We start from the raw sequence: 22,111 nt of genomic DNA, 5'->3' as shown, positions 1-22,111 counted from the left end.
GTATTGCCCCTCCAACAGAGCAGCACTCCCTCAGTACTGACCCTCTGACAGTGCAGCAGCCCCTCAGTACTAACCCTCTGACAGTGCAGCACTCCCTCAGTACTGACCCTCTGACAGTGCAGCACTCCCTCAGTACTGACCCTCCGACAGTGCAGCACTCCCTCAGTACTGACCCTCTGACAGTGCAGCGCTCCCTCAGTACTGACCCTCTGACAGTGTAGCACTCCCTCAGTACTGACCCTCTGACAGCGTAGCACTCCCTCAGTACTGACCCTCTAACAGTGCAGCACTCCCTCAGTACTAACCCTCTGACAGCGTAGCACTCCCTCAGTACTGACCCTCTGACAGTGCAGCACTCCCTCAGTACTGACCCTCTAACAGTGCATCGTTCTCTTAGTAATGGCACTTGGAATGTCAGCCTGGATTATGTGCTAAAGTCTCTGGAGTGGAACTTGAACTCACAACCTTCTGACTCAGCACGGAGAGTGCTATCACTGGGGCATGACTGACACCTCGCTAAATAGGTAAAGATAAGAAAAGATCGTTTAAAACAGAAAGGAGATAGATCCACCACTGAGCTATTGTGAAGCCTGCTGCTAAACTATGTTCTCATCATTTACGATACCTAAGCTGGGCTCTGCTGATAAAGGTTTGACTCAGCCATGGGTCAGTTACACACAAGAGTGCAGTGTTAACTCCGTTACACAACTGATGGCATTGCATATCAGCAAGCAATGGGAGAGTAGGTCTCGCACCATTTCAACTCTGGTCGCTGCACAGTTGCAATCAGCATGCAAGAAAGTTCAGAAACATCACTTTGTAAAACTTCTCAAAGGAAGTGTGTTCATTATCACCTCACTGATGTTAAGAGAGTTAAACTAGTATTTCAACAGCACTGAAACATGCTCTGCCTGGACAGCAATGGTGAGCAAAGGGGATTTTGTTAATATCACATAGAGACAGACAAACAGAGTGAGACAAACTGAGAGACGGGCAGACAGAGAGAGAGATAGAAAGAGAAAACAGGGAAAGAGATAGAAACAGACAGAAAGAGAGAGAGCTATAGGCATGATTAAGAAGACAGATAAATCAGCAATAGTGAGAGAAAGAGAGAGCGACAGAGAAATAGGAACAGAGAAAAGAGCGAGGAAGAGGTGGGGGACAAAGAGAGAGAGAGAGAGAGAGATCTAGACTGAAACACAAAAAAGAGACACAGAGAGAAACAGAGACAAAGGCGGAGCTTATTGGAGTTCTTGGTCCCTGTCAGAGCCTTCAGGAGAGGGTGGGAGAAAATTAGACTGGAAAAAATAAAAACTAAGAGTGTAAAATCTACTATCCATTCAACAAAAGCCTGAAACATATGCTTCCTACAGTGGAGCTTGTAATACACAGGGAGTTTCAAGATTGCACCTTGGGAGCAATCTTTAACAGAATGCATCCACACTGTGCTGTCAGGTTATCTCAATCTAATGGCTCGGTGCTGCATTTGCCGTGTGTAGTTTGATGGCAGAGATCTTACCCGCTGGAACTTTGGAGAGTTTGGAACCTCAAGGGTCGCAATAGTTCTGCTTTGCTCCTTCATACTTTCGTTGTCTTCAGAGACCGGCATTGCTGGGAGACCAGAAGCAGCAGCTGAAGGCTAGCACTAACATGGAGACCTTCACCCCCTCCCTCACCTTCCTCTCGGACTTTCAGCTCTTTAATGAGCGAGCAGAAACAGCACTAAGTTTTTAGCTTGTTCCTAGCAGTTTGAACACTAATCTTTGGAAGCAACATTGTTAATGTTTACATCAGAGGCTTTCAAAAAAAAAAAAGAGATTAAGCACGTCCCTAGTTTGCAATGGGTCAAAGATTGTACTGAGTTGATGAGGTTAGAAGCAAGAAACAGTTTAAGAAACTCAGCATCCTCTTTCATGCCAAATACTTCCTTTTCCCTCAACAATTCATAATTAAGTCATCCCAGACCCAAATCTTGTTCCCGTATGTGGTGACACACCATCTCACACTCCGAGACAAGGTACAAGAAAGATTTTCCATCTACTTGGTGAACTTCCTCCAGCCTCCAACTTTCCTGTGTTGCAATATTTCGCCTGTGGAACTGTACCATGAGTCGGCAATCTGGAAATTGTGCCCAGTTTGGACCTTTCTGATTCTCAGTTCTTCAAAAGTATCCGTCATGGAGAGGGTGATATGTTAGCATTGGACTCATGGAGCTCGTGAACTACACAACCTTTTTGTAGGTCAATTGGAATAGACATTCTGAGAGGGTGGGTCTTTAAGTTAAAAACCCTTGGTGACTCCTAAGGGGCTTTCCGAGTTTCATTTGGGACAAGAAATGGTTGTCCCATCATTTTACGACCACATGCATCAGAACTGGAGCATTGGCTTCAATACAGAAACATTTATCCAGTGCTAAATTATTACATTTCTTATTGGTAAGAATTTAGGAAGTCTCAGCTATCATTCATTTCTAATTGTCCCAAAGCAATGGACAACCAAATGGAGATTTAAGTACAGCCTATACTATTACAGCTATTCTGTAGCTGTTTCTCAGTCAGTTCCTAACTTATAGCCATAGGAAGCAATCCTCACAGACTTACTAAACATTGCAGTCTAAAGTTAGCGACAGCATGCAACTTCATCCTCAGCAGATCGATCTTAACATCTAATGTTATGGCCTCTAAACACTGTCTACTCTCCTAAAGTTGAAATACTTTAATTCTTCTCCAACTCATTCAGGATCCTGCTCCCAACACCTTTCACTGCACTAAGTCCAACTTGTCTCTCCCTTTATCCTCTCCAATCTCCATTGGCTCACCAGGCACCTGCTCATTGATTCCATTGGTTTGGGCTCAGACAGTGGCCAGGAGGAGGAATGGAATCAATGGCAAAGTTACCAAGATTGTAGCAGGGTTCAAAGATGACAGCTTCGGTCTTCTCAATGTTCAACTGGAGGAGATTGCAGTTTGTCCAAGGCTGAGTGTTGGCCAATCCAGTCTGACAACATGGAGGTAGTGGATGGTTTGAGGCAGGTATTGTACAGCTGGGTGTCATCAGCGTACATGCGGACATAGGGAGGGTTCTCAAGGGCAATTGCCAACGATGCCCATATCCCATGAATGACTAAAAAGAAAGAGATGCCATTGCTGGAGATGCTTTGGCTGCAATTGGCTGAGTGAGAGGACAGTCCGACAGAGCTGGACAGCAAAGAAGTCGTCTTGGAGATAAGTGAGTGGTTACATGTCAAAGGCAGCAATGAGGTAGAGGAGGATGATGGAGCATCGTGCACCACAGTCACTGTTACAGAGCCAGCGTGGGTTCCCATATCAAGCTGGGCTGTACCACTGACCTTCAGAGATGAATATCATTGAAAGAGTAATGGTGACCCAACAAGTAAGACAATCTTTCAATCTCATCACTGGATCCAGCTTCATCAACAAATCATGATCACTTCAGTTTGGCAGCAATGAGAGTCTCAAACAAATGTAACAAGATTTGGCTGGCACAGGCCAGTAGCAGTAACACTGAGGAGCTGTCTTATACTGACAGACTGAACAAGCCTTGGCTGTGCTATGAACAAAAGATATGGACGATGTCTCTCATTCTCTGGGGCAGATTCTCTGATTTAGCGCAGAGTTTCTACTATATAATCAGCATGTCCAATTTGTGGCCCAATTAATTCTTCATCCATTGAAATTGGCAGAGAAAAACACATGGTGGCAAATTCTCGATATGAGTACACGCAAAGCTCCATTCTGGGAGCATTAAATTGTAACAGTTGCCCTTATATTCTTCCATCCCTGGTTATTCTCAAGCCATTCCCTCACATCTACTATCCATAAGAGTGTTGACTTTCTGGGTGAGGATCTGAGGCCTTCCACCCAGTGGAAGTGGGGCAAAGATGGCAGGCTCAAGATTTACCACTCCCTGCGGGCCGTGTGGCTGGTGATACACTCCCAAAAACCTCCCTCTGGGCGGATGCCATCTGAGGTTGGCATTAGGCACCTTTCAATATAAAAATCACAGGATCCCGATTGGCACTTTCACTCTAACCTGGTGCTGACCATAAACTGGGCATGATTTGCCCAGTCTCAGTGAGCTGCACAGTTGATGAAATGTCCAGAAGTTAGGTTCCCATTCACTGAACCACAGTGGCTGCCTGGGCTCAGTGGGTAGCATGTTCACCTCAGACCCATAAATCCAGGCTTACCCTCACTGTGCAGTACGGAGGGAGTGTTGCACTGTCAGAGGCACTGTCTTTCAGATGAAGTATTAAACCAAGGCCCCATATGCTTTTTCAAGTAGTTGTAATAGTGTCACTACTTTGAAGAAGATCAGGTGAGTTCTCCCTGGTGTCCCGGAGCCAATATTTACCCCTCAATCAACATCACAGAAACAGATTATCTGGTCATTATCACATTATTGTGTGTGGGAGCTTGCTGTGTGCAAATTGGCTGCCACATTATAACAGCGACCACACTTCAACAGTTTTCATTGGCTGTAAAGCAGTTTGGGATGCCCTGAGGCACTATATAAATGCAAGTCGTTCTTTCATTTTAATTTTTGTGGGGCTGAGGATTAGCATTGCTCTTCCAGGCCTCTGCCATTCCTGAGAATGCCCCCCCCCCCTCTCCTCACCTGTCCTTCTCAGCACCCCAGAACTGATGGGTCTACCCAGAGGCCCCTCGTTCCCCGCCCACAGGTCGCATGTTACTGGCACTCGAACTTCACAACAAACTGAGCCTCCTGCCAGCACCAATGGGCACCTAGTCAGCCCAACCTCCCCCAAAGCCGCACTGAGACTCTCTGCCCCTCTGTCCACAATGCACAGCTCAACTCATAAAACTTTACATCCAGTGTGTTTGTCACACTTCAAAGTCTCTGTCACACTTACTCCTGATTGCCTCAGACATGCTATTCATGAAGCTATAACCAATTACAACCAGAGAGTGAATCAACCAATGAGCAAGCAATATTCCAAAACCAAATGTATCAATGAAAGATAAGGAAAGCAATTAGCCTCCACCTGTCCTTTACAGGTGCCCATTCACCAATTCTGGACTCATTGGAGGTATTTTTACCTTCATTGGTTGGGCAACAAACAGGTGCAGTGGATCAATCATCTGCTTTAGAACCAACTCAACTTGAATTTCTAGTAAAATTAATGAATTGATCAATATTGATCATGATTGATGATCAATATGTTTGTTGAAACAGCATCCATTTATGATGTGATTCACATCATTTAGCTGAAAATATTCCTCAACGATGTGATCAGATTTCATGGTTTGGAAATAATATTATGATTATTTCAGCACCAGATGATGACCAGAGGATGAAACACAATTTTTTGCAAAAGTATTTTTTTTTAAACTTTGTTCCCAAGTGCACTCCTCACCATCCCGTATCAGAGGGGTTGTTAACATTTCAAGAACTTACAGTATTCGGTGCCTGTAGAGCAGGGTCTGTGTACCCAAGAACATCATCATTGTAGCTGGACTCGAGGCTAATTATATCATCAATCACATCGTCCATCTAGAAACAGACGGGACAGTTAACAAACCAGGAAGTGTACCTGCAGCATATCCTTTCCCCAACGATAACACACAGAGCAAATATTATCACAGTCAACCCCTGTCCAAACCACATTAACTGAGGTAGTGTAGAATCTTTGATAGGAAAGAGTGGACATGGGCTGTGGAAGGAGTGCCGTTGGTGGCTGCAAGCCCTTTTCTCATTCCATATCTTCTTACTTGGCAAACCCGTAGGACACCAGATGGCCCTTACCTCTCGTTCTGGATTAGAGCCAATGTTGAGCATGGCCATGGGGCTGTTTGGGGCACTGTTTCCAGTGGAGCTAGACACTACACGATCATTCCTCATGCCAGGCGAGACTGAAGGTTGTACGGTGTGCGAGTGTCCCATCGACAGGGGCTGTGCAGCGAACTTGTTGCCTAAAGTGGTGCAGAGATACTGCTTCACCTGCTGCCTCTGTGACTGCTGGATGTGGTATTTGGTGGGATTCTCCAAGTGAGTCTCGACCTGCAGACACAGGGGAAAATATTCCCATCAGTACAGTTTCAATCTTACTAACTGGGGAATCCCCTGCATAAACAGTCTATCAGTATCCAACTTCAGTGATACTCTCAAAATGTGAATATCTGGGATGCCATTCCAGGACTACGGCAGAGCAGGAATGGTATCTCACTGGTAGACTTAGTGCCTGACCCCAGTATGTGGAGTCATGAATTTTAAACAAATCCAAATCCAGGGCATCTGCTTTGGGCTGGGGAGGGGTTTCTCTGAGGATGGACCATCTGCTTTGGGCTGGGGAGGGGTTTCTCTGAGGATGGACCATCTGCTTTGGGCTGGGGAGGGGTTTCTCGGAGGTTGGACCATCTGCTTTGGGCTGGGGAGGGGTTTCTCTGAGGTTGGACCATCTGCTTTGGGCTGGGGAGGGGTTTCTCTGAGGTTGGACCATCTGCTTTGAGCTGGGGAGGGGTTTCTCTGAGGTTGGACCATCTGCTTTGGGCTGGGGAGGGGTTTCTCTGAGGATGGACCATCTGCTTTGGGCTGGGGAGGGGTTTCTCTGAGGTTGGATCATCTGCTTTGGGCTGGGGAGGGGTTTCTCTGAGGATGGACCATCTGCTTTGGGCTGGGGAGGGGTTTCTCAGAGGTTGGACCATCTGCTTTGGGCTGGGGAGGGGTTTCTCTGAGGTTGGACCATCTGCTTTGGGCTGGGGAGGGGTTTCTCTGAGGTTGGACCATCTGCTTTGGGCTGGGGAGGGGTTTCTCTGAGGATGGACCATCTGCTTTGAGCTGGGGAGGGGTTTCTCTGAGGTTGGACCATCTGCTTTGGGCTGGGGAGGGGTTTCTCGGAGGTTGGACCATCTGCTTTGGGCTGGGGAGGGGTTTCGCTGAGGTTGGACCATCTGCTTTGGGCTGGGGAGGGGTTTCTCTGAGGATGGACCATCTGCTTTGAGCTGGGGAGGGGTTTCTCTGAGGATGGACCATCTGCTTTGAGCTGGGGAGGGGTTTCGCTGAGGTTGGACCATCTGCTTTGGGCTGGGGAGGGGTTTCTCTGAGGATGGACCATCTGCTTTGGGCTGGGGAGGGGTTTCTCCTAGGATGGACCATGCCAAGGACCATACCATTCCCAATTCCCCCACTTCATTCACCAGCTCAGGTTTCTCTCAGCCAGAGACAGATGCAGCTGGAAATTGGAGTAATGGCCCCATGCCTGACTCTTCCTTCCTGTCAGGCCCGCAATGGGACAGAATGGAATTTCTGGCAAGTCTTTTTTGTGGCACTACCTCAGCTTTATCAAATTCTGCCCTGTCATCTCCCATCCTTTCTCGGCCAACACACTGCCCCAGGTCCCGAGGAAATTCAAGGCCATTCAGGGCCAGAGGATTTTACAAGCACAAGCAATAAGATCCAAGTGATGTCTTGAATATATATATAGTGCTCATTCAGTTAAGCCACAGATTTTCCTGCAAATCTCCCCACCTTCAGTGCACTGGGACCACAAAAGGAAATCCGAGTAAATAAGGGGACATAATGAATCAGGAAGAAGAGAAAAGGAAAAACAAAACAGATGAACTGATAGCGCAAATATAAATAAATAAATACTATCTGATAGCCATTCCAGAGACATGGCTGCAGGATGACATAGATTAAGACCGGAATATTGAAGAGTACATGACATTTATCATTGGTAGGAATATGGGATTAGTGTAGGATTTGTATAAATGGGTGGTTGATGTTCGGCACAGACTCGGTGGGCTGAAGGGCCTGTTTCAGTGCTGTATCTCTAATCAAATTTAGGAAGGACAGGAAGCTAGGAAAAGGTGGAGGGGTGGCTCGGTTAACTAATGATGGTATTAGCACAATAGAGAGGGATGACCCAAGTTCAGGAAACCAGGATGTAGAAGCAATTTGGGTCGAGATGAGAAATGATAAAGGCAAGAAGACATTTATAGGAGTGGTGTACAGGCCCCCTAACTGTAACCACAAGATAGGACAGAGTATAAAGGAAGAAATAATGGGTGCTTGTCAGAAATGTATGGCAATAATCATGGGGAATTTTAATCTGCATACAAATTGGAAAAATCAGATGGGCAAAGGTAGCCTAGATGAGTTCATAGAATGTTCTCGGGATACTTTCTTAGAACAGCACGTTCTGGAGCCAACCAGAGAGCAGGCCATACTAGACTTGGTATTGTGCAATGAGATAGGATTAATTACTGAACTCATAGTGAAGGTGCCCATAGGCAGCAGTGATCATAATATGATTGAATTTTACATTCAGTTTGAGGGTGAGAAGAGTGGGTCTAAGACAAGTATTTTAAACTTAAGTAAGAACAATTATGAGGGCACGAAAGCAGAGCTAGCAAAGGTGAACTGGCAAAGTAGGTTAAGGGATAGGTCAATAGAGATGCAGTGGCAGACATTTAAGAGGATATTTCAGAATACACAGAATAGATACAATCCAACGAGAAAGAAAAGTTCCAAGGAGAGGACCCACCATCCATGGTTAACTAAAAAAAGTTGAAGATAGTATCAAACTTAAAGAAAAAGCATATAATTGTGCAAAGATGGGTGGCAGGTCAGAAGATTGGACAGAATATAAAAAACAGCAAAGAATGATTAAAAGATTAATAAGGAGGGATAAATTAGAGTATGAGAGAAAGCTGGTGAGAAATATAAAGACAGATAGTAAGAGTGACTATAGATATTTAAAACAGAAAAGGGTTAACAAAGTGAGCATTAGTCCTATAGAAAGTGAGTCTGTGAATGAATAAGGGAAAATAAGGAGATGGCAGATGAACTGAACAGATATTTTGCATCAGTCTTCACATAGAGGATACAAGTAACATCCCAGAAATAGCTGTAAATCCGGAAATGGAAGGGAGGGAGGAACTCAAGAAAATTACAATCACCAGGGAAGTGGTACTGGGCAAATTGTTGGAGCTGTGGGCTGACAAGTCCCCGGGTCCTGATGGACTTCATCCTAGGGTCTAAAAGGAAATGGCCAGTGAAATAGTTAATGTGTTGGTTTTGATTTTCCAGACTTCCCTAGATTCGAGGAAGGTTCCATTAGATTGGAAAATAGCCAATGTAACTCCTTTATTCAAAAAGGGAGGGAGGCAGAAAGCAGGAAACTACAGGCCAGTTAGCTTAACATCTGTCATAGGGAAAATGTTAGAAATTATTATTTAGGACGTTATAGCAGGGCATTTAGAAAAATTCAAGGTAAGCAGGCAGAGTCAACATGGTTTTCTGAAAGGGGAATCATGTTTAACCAATTTATTGGAGTTCTTTGAAGAAGTGACGTGTGCTGTGGATCAAGGGGAACCAGTGAATGTACTGTACTTAGATTTCCAGAAGACATTTGATAATGTGCCACATCAAAGGTTATTGCAGAAAATAAAAGCATGGTATGTTGGCCTTCATAGCAAGAGGATTCAAGTACAGGAGCAGGGATATCTTGCTGCAATTATACAGGGCCTTGGTGAGGCCACACCTGGGATATTGTGTGCAGTTTTGGTCTCCTTATCTGAGGAAGGATGTTCTTGCTATAGAGGGAGTGCAGCAAAGGTTTACCAGACTGATTCCTGGGATGGCAGGACTGACATATGAGGAGAGATTGAGTCGGTTAGGATTATATTCACTGAAGTTCAGAAGAGTGAGGGGGGATCTCATAGAAACTTATAGAATTCTAACTGGACTTGACAGGGTAGATGCAGGAAGGATGTTCCCGATGGTGGGGGAGTCCAGAACCAGAGGTCATAGTCTAAGGATACGGGGTAAACCATTCAGGACTGAGATGAGGAGAAATTTCTTCACCCAGAGAGTGGTGAACCTGTGGAATTCGCAACCACAGAAAGCAGTTGAGGCCAAAACATTGTATGTTTTCAAGAAGGAATTAGATATAGCTCTTGGGTCTAAAGGGATCAAAGGATATGGAGTGAAAGCAGGAACAGGTTACTGAGTTGGATGATCAGCCATGAATGGCGGAGCAGGCTCGAAGGGCCAAATAGCCTACTCCTGCTCCTATTTTCTATGTTTCTACGGTGTAGGGGGTAACATCTTGGCATGGATAGAAGATTGGCTAGCCAACAGGAAACAGAGAGTAGGCATAAATGGGTCATTTTCTGGTTGGCAAGATGTAACGAGTGGTGTGCCACAGGTATCTGTGCTGGGGCCTCAACATTTTACAATTTATATAAAGGATTGAAGGTATGGTTGCTAAATTTGCTGATGACACAAAAACAGGTAGGAAAGTAAGTTGTGAAGTGGACATAAGGAGGCTACAAAGGGATATAGATAGGTTATGTGAGTGGGCAAAGACCTGGCGAATGGAGTATAATGTGAGAAAGTGTGAAATTGTCCATTTTGGCAGGAAGAATAAAAAAGAAGCATATTATCTAAATGGTGAGAGATTGCAGAGCTCTGAGATGTAGAGGGATCTGGGTGTCCTAGTGCATGAATCGCAAAAGGTTAGTATGCAGGTACAGCATGTAATTAGGAAAGCTAATAGAATGTTATCGTTTATTGCAAGGGGAATTGAATAGAAAAGGAGGGAGGTTATACTTCAGTTATACAGGGCATTGGTGTAGTGTGTACAGTATTGGTCTCCTGACTGAAAGAAGGATGTAAATGTGTTGGAAGTAGTTCAGAAAGAAGGTTTACTAGACTAATACCTGGAATGGACAGGTTGTCTTATGAGGAAATGTTGGTCAGGCTAGGCTTGTATCCGCTGGAGTTTAGAAGAGTAAGAGGCGACTTGATTAAAACATATAAGATCCTGAGGGGTCTTGACGGGGTGGATGTGGAAAGGATGTTTCCCCTTGTGGGAGAATCTCGAACTAGGGGTCACTGTTTAAAAATAAGGAGTCGCCCATTTAAGACAGAGATGAAAATCTTTTTCTCTCATAGGGTTGTGAGTCTTTGAATTCTCTTCCTCAAAAGGTGGTGGAAGCAGAGTCTGAATATTTTTAAGGCAGAGGTAGATAGATTCTTGATGAGCAAGGGGGTGAAAGGTTATTGGGGGTAGGTGGGAATGTGGAGTTGAGGTTATAATCAGATCAGCCATGATCTTATTGAATGGCGGAGCAGGCTCGAGGGGCCGAGTGGCCTACTCCTGCTGCTAATTCATATGTTAGTATGTATGTATGTAAGAGAAAATGAAACAAGTAGAATGAAGCAATACACTGGAAGAGGGTCTAAAATAATCAAGTTTATAAACTGACAGAAAGGGAAAGAAACTGGGGCATTGAGATATGATGAAACGATAATCACCTGATAGAGAGTGTGGCAACAACAAACTACATGAGGATAAATAATAGCAAGGAAAGAGCGCACCTCTGACAGTGCAGCACTCCCTCAGTACTTCATGTTAAGTTTGAAAGTGACACATTTCAATCACAAACAAGAATCTTAAACTTAAACAAAGCCAATTATGAAGGTATGAGGGGAGAAATTGGTAAATAGACTGGAAGATATGGCGGTAAATGAACAGTGGGAAACATTTAAAGAAACAATTCAAAGGGTTCAACAAAAGTACATTCTGCTCAAAATCAAAAACTGGTCCAGAAAGACCCATCCGTGGCTCCCTCAGGAAGTTAAGGAGAGTATTAGACTAAAAGAAGAGGCTTACAATGTTGCAAAAAAAAGTAGCAAGTCTGAGTCAAAGAGAGATACAGCACTGAAACAGGCCCTTCGGCCCACCGAGTCTGTGCCAACCATCAACCGCCCATTTATACTAATCCTACATTAATCCCATATTCCCTACCACATCCCCACCTTCCCTCAATTCTCCTACCACCTACCTACACTAGGGGCAATTTTACAATGGCCAATTTACCTATCAACCTGCAAGTCTTTAGCTGTGGGAGGAAACTGGAGCACCCGGCGGAAACCCACGCGGTCACAGGGAGAACTTGCAAACTCCACACAGGCAGTACCCAGAACTGAACCTGGGTCACTGGAGCTATGAGGCTGCGGTGCTAACTACTGCGCCACAGATTGGGAGTGTTTTAGAAACCAGCAACTGGCCAATAAAAAGTTGATAAAAAGGGAAAAAGCAGAATGAGAGTAAACTAGTCAGCAATATAAAAACAGATTGTAAGAGCTTTTATAAGTATATGAAAAGGAAGGGAGTAGCTAAAGTAGACGTTGGTCCTTTAGAGGCAGAGACAGGAGAAATCATCATGGGGAATGAGGAAATGGCAGAGGCATTGAACAAATATTTTGTCTGTCTTCACAGTAGAAGTCACAAGTTTCACACCAGAAATAGACAGTAACCTGGGGGCTAAAAAGAGTGAGGAAATTAAGGATACTGATATCAGTCGAGAAAATGTATTGGAGAAACTTGAGGGACTAAAATCTGACAAGTCCTCGGGACCAGATGGCCTATATCCTGGGGTTCTAAAAGAGATAGCTGCAGAGATAGTGGATGCACTGGCTATGATTTTCCAGAATTCCTTAGATTCAGGAATGGTCCCGTCAGATTGGAAGTTGGCAAATGTTGCACCACTTTTCAAGAAAGGGGATAGGGAGAAAACAGGGAACTAAAGGCCAGATATCCTAACATCAGTCATTGGGAAGATTCTGGAAACTATTATGAAGGAAGTCTTAACATTGCACTTGAAAAAACATAGTATGATTAAAACAAGTCAGCATGGTTTTACAAAAGGGAGATCCTGTTTGACAAATTTATTAGAGTTTTTTGAGGATGCAACAAGTTTTTTTTAATTCATTCATGGGATGTGGGCATCGCTGGCCAGGCCAGCATTTATTGCCCATCCCTAAATGCCCTTGAGAAGGTGGTGGTGAGCTGCCTTCTTGAACTGCTGCAGTCCATTTGGGGTAGGTACACCCACAGTGCTGTTAGGAAGGGAGTTCCAGGATTTTGACCCAACGACAGTGAAGGAATGGCGATATAGTTCCAAGTCAGGATGGTGTGTGACTTGGAGGGGAACTTGCAGGTGGTGGTGTTCCCGTGCATTTGCTGCCCTTGTCCTTCTAGTTGGTAGAGGTCGTGGGTTTGGAAGGTGCTGTCTAAGGAGCCTTGGTGAGTTGCTGCAGTACATCTTGTAGATGGTACACACTGCTGCCACTGTGCGTCGGTGATGGAGGGAGTGAATGTTGTGGATGGGTTTCTTGAATGTTGTTGGAGCTGCACCCATCCAGGCAAGTGGAGAGTATTCCATCACACTCCTGACTTGTGCCTTGTAGATGGTGGACAGGTTTTGGGGAGTCAGGAGGTGAGTTACTCGCCTCAGGATTCCTAGCCTCTGACCTGCTCTTGTAGCCACGGTATTTTTATGGCTACTCCAGCTCAATTTCTGGTCAATGGTAGCCCTAGGATGTTGATAGTGGGGGATTCAGCAATGGTAATGCCATTGAATGTCAAGGGGAGATGGTTAGATTCTGTCTTGGTGGAGATGGTCATTGCCTGGCACTTGTGTCCAAGATTATGAGGGGCATGGACAGGGTAGATAGGGAGCAGCTGTTCCCCTTAGTTGAAGGGACAGTTACGAGGGGACACAATTTTAAGGTGAGGGGCAAGAGGTTTAAGGGGGATTTGAGGAAGAACTTTTTTACCCAGAGGGTGGTGACAGTCTGGAATGCACTGCCTGGGAGGGTGGTAGAGGCGGGTTGCCTCACATCCTTTAAAAAGTACCTGGATGAGCACTTGGCACGTCATAACATTCAAGGCTATGGACCAAGTGCTGGCAAATGGGATTAGGTAGACAGGTGAGATGTCTTTAATGCATCGGTGCAGACACGATGGGCCGAAGGGCCTCTTCTGCGCTGTATTATTCTGTGATTCTGTGATTGTGTGGCGCAAACATTACTTGCCACTTATCAGCCCAAGCCCGGATATTGTCCAGGCCTTGCTGCATTTCTACACGGACTGCTTCAGTATCTGAGGAGTCACGAATGGTGCTGAACATTGTGCAATCATCAGTGAACTTCCCCACTTCTGACCTTATGATTGAAGGAAGGTCATTGATGAAGCAGCTGAAGATGGTTGGGCCCAGCACACTACCCTGAGGAACTCCTGCAGTGATGTCCTGGAGCTCAAATGATTGACCTCCAACAACCACAGGCATCTTCCTCTGTGCTAGGTATGACTCCAGCCAGTGGAGGGTTTTCCCCGTAATTCCCATTGACCTCAGTTTTGCTAGGGCTCCTTGATGCCATACTCGGTCAAATGCTGCCTTGAGGTCAAGGGCAGTCACTCTCACCTCACCTCTTGAGCTCAGCTCTTTTGTCCATGTTTGAACCAAGGCTATAGCAAGGTCAACAGCTGAATGGCCCTGGCGGAACCCAAACTGAGCGTCACTAAACAGATTATTGCTAAGCAAGTGCTGCTTGATAGCACTGTTGATGACACCTTCCATCACTTTACTGATGATTGAGAGTAGGCTGATGGGGCGGTAATTGGCCGGGTTGGACTTGTCCTGCTTTTTGTGTACAGGACATAGCTGGGCAATTTTTCACATTGCAGGGTAGATGCCTGGAACAGCTTGTCTAGGGGCGCGGCAAGTTCTGGAGCACAGGTCTTCAGTACTATTGCTGGAATATTGTCAGGACCTATAGCCTTTGCAGTATCCAGTGCCTTCAGTCATTTCTTGATATCAATCGGAGTGAATCGAATTGGCTGAAGTCTGGCATCTGTGATGCTGGGGACTTCAGGAGGAGGCCGAGATGGATCATCAACTCGGCACTTCTGGCTGAAGATTGTTGCAAATGCTTCAGCCTTATCTTTCGCACTGATGTGCTGGGCTCCCCCATCATTGAGGATGGGGATATTTGTGGAGCCACCTCCTCCAATTAGTTGTTTAATTGTCCACCACCATTCACAGCTGGATGTGGCAGGACTGCAGAGCTCAGATCTGATCCGTTGGTTATGGGATCGCTTAGCTGTCTATTGCATGCTGCTTATGCAGTTTGGCATGCAGATAGTCCTGTGTTGTAGCTTCACCAGGTTGACACCTCATTTTGAGGTATGCCTGGTGTTGCTCCTGGCATGCCCTCCTGCACTCTTCATTGAACCAGGGTTGGTCTCTGGCTTGGTGGTAATGGTAGAGTGGGGGATATGCCGGGCCATGAGGTTACAGATTGTGATTGAGTACAATTCTGCTGCTGCTGATGGCCCACATTGCCTCATGGATGCCCAGTTTTGCATTGCTAGATCTGTTCAAAATCTATCCCATTTAGCACTGTGATAGTGTCACACAACACGATGGAGAGTATCCTCAATGTGAAGGCGGGACTTCGTCTCCACAAGGACTGTGCGGTGACCACTCCTACCAATACTGTCATGGACAGATGCATCTGCGGCAGGCAGATTGGTGAGGACGATGTCAAGTATGTTTTCCCCTCTTGTTGGTTCCCCCACCACCTGCCGCAGACCCAGTCTAGTAGATATGGCCTTTGGGACTCGGCCAGCTCAGTCAGTAGTGGTGCTACCGAGCCACTCTTGGTGATGGACATTGAAGTCCCCCACCCAGAGTAAATTCTGTGCCCTTGCCACCCTCCGTGCTTCCTCCAAGTGGTGTTCAACATGGAGGAGTACTGACTCATCAGCTGAGGGAGGGCGGTAGGTGGTAATCAGTAGGAGGTTTCCTTGTCCATGTTTGATCTGATGCCATGAGACTTCATGGGGTCCAGAATCGATGTTGAGGACTCTCAGGGTAACTCCCTCCTTACTGTATACCACTGTGCCACCACCTCATGTGGGTCTGTCCTGCCGGTGGGACAGGACATACCCGGGGATGGTGATGGCAGTATCTGGGACATTGTCTGTGAGGTATGATTTGGTGAGTATGACTATGTCAGGCTGTTGCTTGACTAGTCTGTGGGACAGCTCTCCCAACTTTGGCACAAGCCCCCAGATGTTTGTAAGGAGGACTTTGCAGGGTCGACAGGGCTGGGTTTGCCGTTGTCGTTTCCGGTGCCTAGGTCGATGCCGGGTGGTCTGTCCGGTTTCATTCCTTTTTATTGACTTCGTAGCAGTTAGATACAACTGAGTGGCTTGCTAGGCCATTTCAGAGGGCAGCAGATTTCCTTCCCTAAAGGGCATTAGTGAACCAGATGGGTTTTTACAACAATCGACAATGGTTTCATGGCCATCATTAGACTAGCTTTTTAATTCCAGATTTATTAATTAAATTCAAATTCAACCTTCTGCTGTGGTGGGATTTGAACCCATGTCTCCAGAGCAAAACCCTGGGTCTCTGGGTTACTAGTCCAGTGACAATACCAATATGCCAACGCCTCCCCTGGGTAGATAAAGGGGAACCAGTAGATGTAGTATACCTGGATTTTCAAAAGGCATTCGATAAGGTGCCACATAAAAGATTAATAGGCAAGATAAGGGCTTGTGGTGTTGGGGGTAATATTATAGCATGGATTGAGGATTGATTAACAGACAGGAACCAAGAGTGGGCATAAATGAGGCATTTTCAAGTTGGCAGGCAGTGAATAGTGGGGTGCAGCAAGGATCAGTGCTGGGGCCTCAGCTATTTACAATCTATATTAATGACTTGGATGAAGAGACAGAGAGTAATGTATCTAAGATTGCTGATGATATAAAGCTGGGTGGAAAGGTAAGCTGCGGGGAGGACATAGAGAGGCTGCAAAGAGATATAGACAGGTTAAGTGAGTGGGCAACAAGATGGCAAATGGAGTATAACGTAGGGAAGTGTGAAATTGTTCACTTTGGTCGCAAAAATAGAAAAGCAGAATATTTTTTTAAAAGTGTGAAACTGGTAAGTGTTGATGTTCAGAGAGACTTGGGGGAACTCGTACAAGGAACACACAAAGTTAACATGCAAGTGCAACAGGCTATTAGGAAGGCAAATGACATGTTGATTGCAAGGGGATTGGAGTACAGGAATAAAGAAGTCTTACTAAAATTGTACAGGGCTTTGATGAGACCGCACCTGGAATACTGTGTGCAGTTTTGGTTCTCACATTTAAGAAAGGATATACTTGCACTGGAGGCAGTGCAGCGAAGATTTACTAGATTGGTCCCTAGGATGAGGGGATTGTCCTATAATGAGAGGCTGAGTAAATTGGGCCTATACTCTCTGGAGTTTAGAAGAATGAGAGGTGATCTAATTGAGACATACAAGATTCTGAAAGAGCTTGATGGGATAGAAGCTGAGAGATTGTTCCCACTGGTCAGGGAATCTAAAACACAGGGACATAGTCTCAGGATAAGGGGTCAATCATTCAGGACTGAGATCATGAGAAATTACTACACTCAAAGGGTTGTGAATCTTTGGAATTCTCTACCCCAGAGGGTTGTGAATGCTCCATCGTTGAATACATTTAAGGCTGGGATAGATAGATTTTTGGTCTCGCAGGGAATCAAGGGATATGGGAAGCGGGCAGGAAAGTGGAATTGAAGCCCAAGTTCAGCCATGATCGTATTGAATGGCGGAGCAGGCTCGATGGGCCATATGGTCTACTTCTGCTCCTATTTCTTGTGTTCTTGTGTACTGCCCCTCTGACAGTGCAGCACTCTGTCAGTACTGCCCCTCTGACAGTGCATAGCTCCCTCAATACTACCCTGGGAGTGTCTGCCTGGCTTTTGTGCTCAAGTCTCAAACCCACTCGCTTCTTACTCAGAGATGAGAGTGCTGCCCACTGAGACACAGCTGACAAGAGTGGAGAAACTGAGCCAGAGGAGGAGAAGAGGACAGAGCAGAGAGAAAAAGAGGCTCCTTTACTGCATGTAGCAACAAAATGAAAATCAGGCATCTTTATTCAGGCCGTGTGATGGAGCGGAAGGCTGCATTTTGTTAGAAGGACAAGTTACTGCACAGTCGGAAATTCCTAACACAAACTTCCTTCAGCACATTTGACCATCCCTTCCCCCAGTCATTTCTGTGGTCAGGAAAGTTCTTCATTTTAAAATCAAATGTCACTCTCAGATTAAGGCATTAAATCTGCCTTTGTCCTCTTTCGGGAACTCATGCCTGCCCCTCCCACTCTGACCTTTTACACAGCAAGCAGCACTCTGAGTCAGTGCTTTACATAAAAAAACTAAACAGCACGGAAAAAGCACTCCTGTTCTGTGAAAAACTGAATGCAGTCACAGCCTCGCAGTAGGAATTCCGTGTATGTGCTTACAGTGCAGGGTTAAAATCCCTTTGTTTTAAATATGACACTTATGGAGAATGGTAGCTCTCCCTTGTTAATGGGAGAGGAGAATACTGTTGGGATAGTGTAGAGTGAGCTTTACTCTGTATCTAACCTATGCTGCACCTGCCCTAGAGTCATCTAAGATCATAAGAAGAAATAGGAGCAGGAGTAGGCCATTCGGCCCCTCGAGCCTGCTCCACCATTCAATAAGATCATGGCTGATCTAATCGTGGCCTTAACTCCACTTTGTTACCTGCCTCCCATAACCCTTAACTCCCTTGTAGATCAAAAATCTGTCTAACTCAGCCTTCAATATATTCAATGAGCCAGCCTCCACTGCTCACTGGGAAAGACAATTCCAAAGATTAATGACCCTCAGAGAAGAAATTCCTTTCATTTCCATCTTAAATAGGAGCCCTCTTATTTTTAAACTGTGTTTCCTAGTTCTAGATTCCCCCACAAAGAGAAACTTCCTCTCAGCATCTACTCTGTCAGGCTTCCTCAGAATCTTATGTTTCAATAAGATCACCTCTCATTCTTCTAAACTCCAATGAGTATAGGCCCAAGCTACTCAAACTTTCCTCATAAGACAATCCCTTCATCCAAGGAATCAGCCTAATGAACCTTCTCTGAACTGCTGTCAATGCAAGTATATCCCTCCTTAAGTAAGGAGACCAAAAGTGCACACAGTACTCTAGTTGTGTTCTCACCAATGCCCTGCACAGTTGTAGCAAGACTTCCCTACTTTCATACTCCATCCCCCTTGCAATAAATGCCAACATTCCATTTGCTTTCCTCATTAATTGCTGTACCTGCATGCTAACTTTTGTAATTCATGTAAAAGGACACCCCGAACCCTCTGTACCACAGCATTCTGCAGTCTCTCTCCATTTAAATAATAATCTGCTTTTCTATCCTTCCAGCCAAAGTGGACAATCTCACATTTTCCCACATTATGCTCCATCTGCCAAATTTTTGTCCACTCAGTTAACCTGTCTCTATCCCTTTGCAGACACTTTGTGTCCTTCTCACAATGTGCTTTCTGACCTATTTTTGTATCGTCAGCAAATTTGGCTTCACTACACTTGGTCCCTTCATCCAAGTCATTAACATAGATTGTAACCATTGAGGCCAACTATTCTTTGATGGGACAGAGCAGGGGGAGTATCGAGGCAAGTTAGAAACTCGTTTGATGCTCAAGCATTGTGATTCCAGCTATTATACCTCTCAAGCTTGATTTAACCAACCCACCTGCTGACAGTGGAATGGTGTTGGATTGGCCGTCAGTGCCCTCTCACAATGATGCTCGAGATTGGGAAGGGTGCCTGAGGAAGCAGAGACAGTCAGAGCCATTCTTGTGGGGCTGACGATGGAGGGTTACTTTCTCACTCCAACTCCCCTTCACCTGCAGCTCCCCTTCTGGCACTTTGCTCCTAATTCCATTCCCATTCCGGCACCTGTTCCTCTGAGCACAATCCCCTTTTCCACCACCTGTACTTGGAACCCGGCGGGAAATTTAAATTCAGGAACGTTCACCTCCCAGCACTCGTAGTCCAGTAGATAACCTGGGCAATTTAACTGCAAGCCCACCCAGTTTCCCCCAAAGCAGTGTGTTAAAATCACCCCCTGGCTGTTCTATTTTCCGTTGCTAAATTTATTTTGCTTTATCCTGGGTCTCTGGATCTCTACTTCGGGGGAGGAAAGGAAAGAGAAAGGATCACCATGAATGGATTATAAACGGCTCCAAAGTAATGACACTGAGTTCGTGGACTGTAGCAAACAAGCATAAAGGAAATAGGCTGAAAATCTAATGAGCATTCCTCACCATAGTATTTCTGGTATATACAAACCCTTGCTGTGCGTACAGCCTGATCCTCTGCACTATGTCCTCTATGTTATGCTTTGGAAGGTCAGTGGTCACTGAACTTATTGCTGAAACTATGATACTTGCTCAGCAATCACCTCAAACACAAGTCCTATCTTTCTTTCACCCCTCCTTGGGGTTAAACATTTACAGTTAATCTCAGAACGGCTCTCTACGTGGAAACACTGAGCTCTTTTACAAACAGCTCCCTGCCCCATAACCCAGGGAGTCTCCTCTATGACCCAGGACAGGAGTGAGGGAGTGCTGTACTGTCAGAGGTGTTGTCCTTTGTACCCAATGTTAAACCAAGACACCAGCCTGCCTAAACAGGTGGATGTTAAGAATCCCACAGATCTATTTGAAGATAAATAGCATGATCTCCCAGTGTCCTGGTTCAACACTGCTCCCTCAAACAAGGCCAAAATAAAACACATTTGCTGCACTGCTGTTCATGGGCTCTTGCTGTGTACTGCTGTGTTTGTCTATACAACTGTGAGGGTATTTCAAAGCAATTAATGAATGTAAAATGTTTTGAGATGTTTCTGAGAGACACGATAAGGAGCTGCATGAACAAAATTTGTGCCGGTTTCATATGGAGAGACAGCCTGTAACTGCTGACAGCACGAGGCAGGTCAGTCAGTGATAGAGACAGAAATCCTGCAGCCTTCACAGCTCTGAAGAGACATCAACCCCAACCTCTCACCCTCACCTTCCCCCCTCACCTATACACCTGAACTCACTTTTCTCTCCGATTCCATCATGTTGTGTTTTTCTATTTCTGACTAATCAATAAATCTGGGACAATATCAAAGCAATACCAGCAAGGTGGAGAGAGGAGGAGATGTAGCAGGAAGAGGCAGGGCAAAAGGAGGGGGTGAGGCAGTGGAGAGTGGCGGGAGAGGGAGCGAGAGAGTGGCGGGAGAGGGAGAGAGAGAGTGGTGGGAGAGGGAGCGAGAGTGGCGGGAGAGGGAGAGAGAGTGGAGGGAGTGGGAGAGAGAGTGGAGGGAGTGGGAGAGAGAGTGGAGGCAGTGGGAGAGAGAGTGGAGGCAGTGGGAGAGAGTGTGGAGGGAGTGGGAGAGAGAGTGGCAGGAGTGGGAGAGAGAGTGGCGGGTGTGAGAGAGAGTGGAGGGAGAGGGAGAGAGAGTGGAGGGAGAGGGAGAAAGATTGGAGGGAGAGGGAGAGTGGAGGGAGAGGGAGAGAGATTGGAGAGAGTGGGAGAGAGAGTGGAGGGAGTGGGAGAGAGAGTGGAGGGAGTGGGAGAGAGAGGGAGAGAGAGTGGAGGGAGTGGGAGAGAGAGTGGAGGGAGTGGGAGAGAGAGGGAGAGAGAGTGGAGGGAGTGGGAGAGAGAGTGGAGGGAGTGGGAGAGAGAGAGTGGAGGGAGTGGGAGAGAGAGTGGCGGGAAAGGGACAGAGAGTGTGGCGGGAAAGGGAGAGAGAGAGTGGCGGGAAAGGGAGAGAGAGAGTGGCGGGAAAGGGAGAGAGAGAGTGGCGGGAGAGGGAAAGAGAGTGGCGGGAGAGGGAGAGAGAGTGGCGGGAGAGGGAGAGAGAGTGGCGGGAGAGGGAGAGAGAGTGGCGGGAGAGGGAGAGAGAGTGGCGGGAGAGGGAGAGAGAGTGGAGGGAGTGGGAGAGAGAGTGGAGGGAGTGGGAGAGAGAGTGGAGGGAATGGGAGAGAGAGTGGAAGGAGTGGGCGAGGCAGTGGAAGGAGAGAGAGAGAGTGGCGGGAGAGGGTGGCGGGAGTGAGTGAAGGGAGAAAGTGGAGGGAGAGTGGGGAGAGTGAGAGGGAGAGAGTGGGGAGATTGGGAGGGAGAGAGTGGGGAAAGTGGAGAGGGAGGGGGGAAAGTGGAGAGGGAGAAGGGAAAGTGGAGAGGGAGAGAGTGGGGAAAGTGGAGAGGGAGCGAGTGGGGAAAGTGGAGAGGGAGGGGGGAAAGTGGAGAGGGAGGGGGGAAAGTGGAGAGGGAGGGGGGGGAAAGTGGAGAGGGAGGGGGGGAAAGTGCGGAGGGAGGGGAAGAGAGAGAGAGAGAAAGAGGAGGGAGAGAGAGAAAGGGTGGGGAAGGAGGAATGAGGGAGAAAGTGAGAAGTA

The 22,111-nt window shown here is 46.3% G+C and overlaps 1 protein-coding gene across 9 annotated transcripts in view; it reads right to left on the bottom strand.

Annotated features, from left to right (window-relative positions):
• tfeb (transcription factor EB) overlaps positions 1–22,111 on the bottom strand; it is a 241,671-nt gene that overhangs the window by 29,250 nt on the left and 190,310 nt on the right. For all 9 annotated transcript variants that reach the window (XM_068057541.1, XM_068057538.1, XM_068057546.1 and 6 more), the window contains 2 exons: positions 5,788–6,042; positions 5,440–5,535 (listed from right to left, as the gene is read on the bottom strand). In XM_068057541.1, coding sequence (XP_067913642.1) covers positions 5,440–5,535; positions 5,788–6,042 — 351 coding nt within the window. The remainder of the gene's footprint in view (positions 1–5,439; positions 5,536–5,787; positions 6,043–22,111) is intronic.

This window comes from Heterodontus francisci, chromosome 25 (genome assembly GCF_036365525.1).
Source record: "Heterodontus francisci isolate sHetFra1 chromosome 25, sHetFra1.hap1, whole genome shotgun sequence".
NCBI classification, from domain to species: domain Eukaryota; kingdom Metazoa; phylum Chordata; class Chondrichthyes; order Heterodontiformes; family Heterodontidae; genus Heterodontus; species Heterodontus francisci.
Note: the sequence above shows the minus strand (reverse complement) of the source record. Positions and strands in the feature narration are given on the sequence as shown.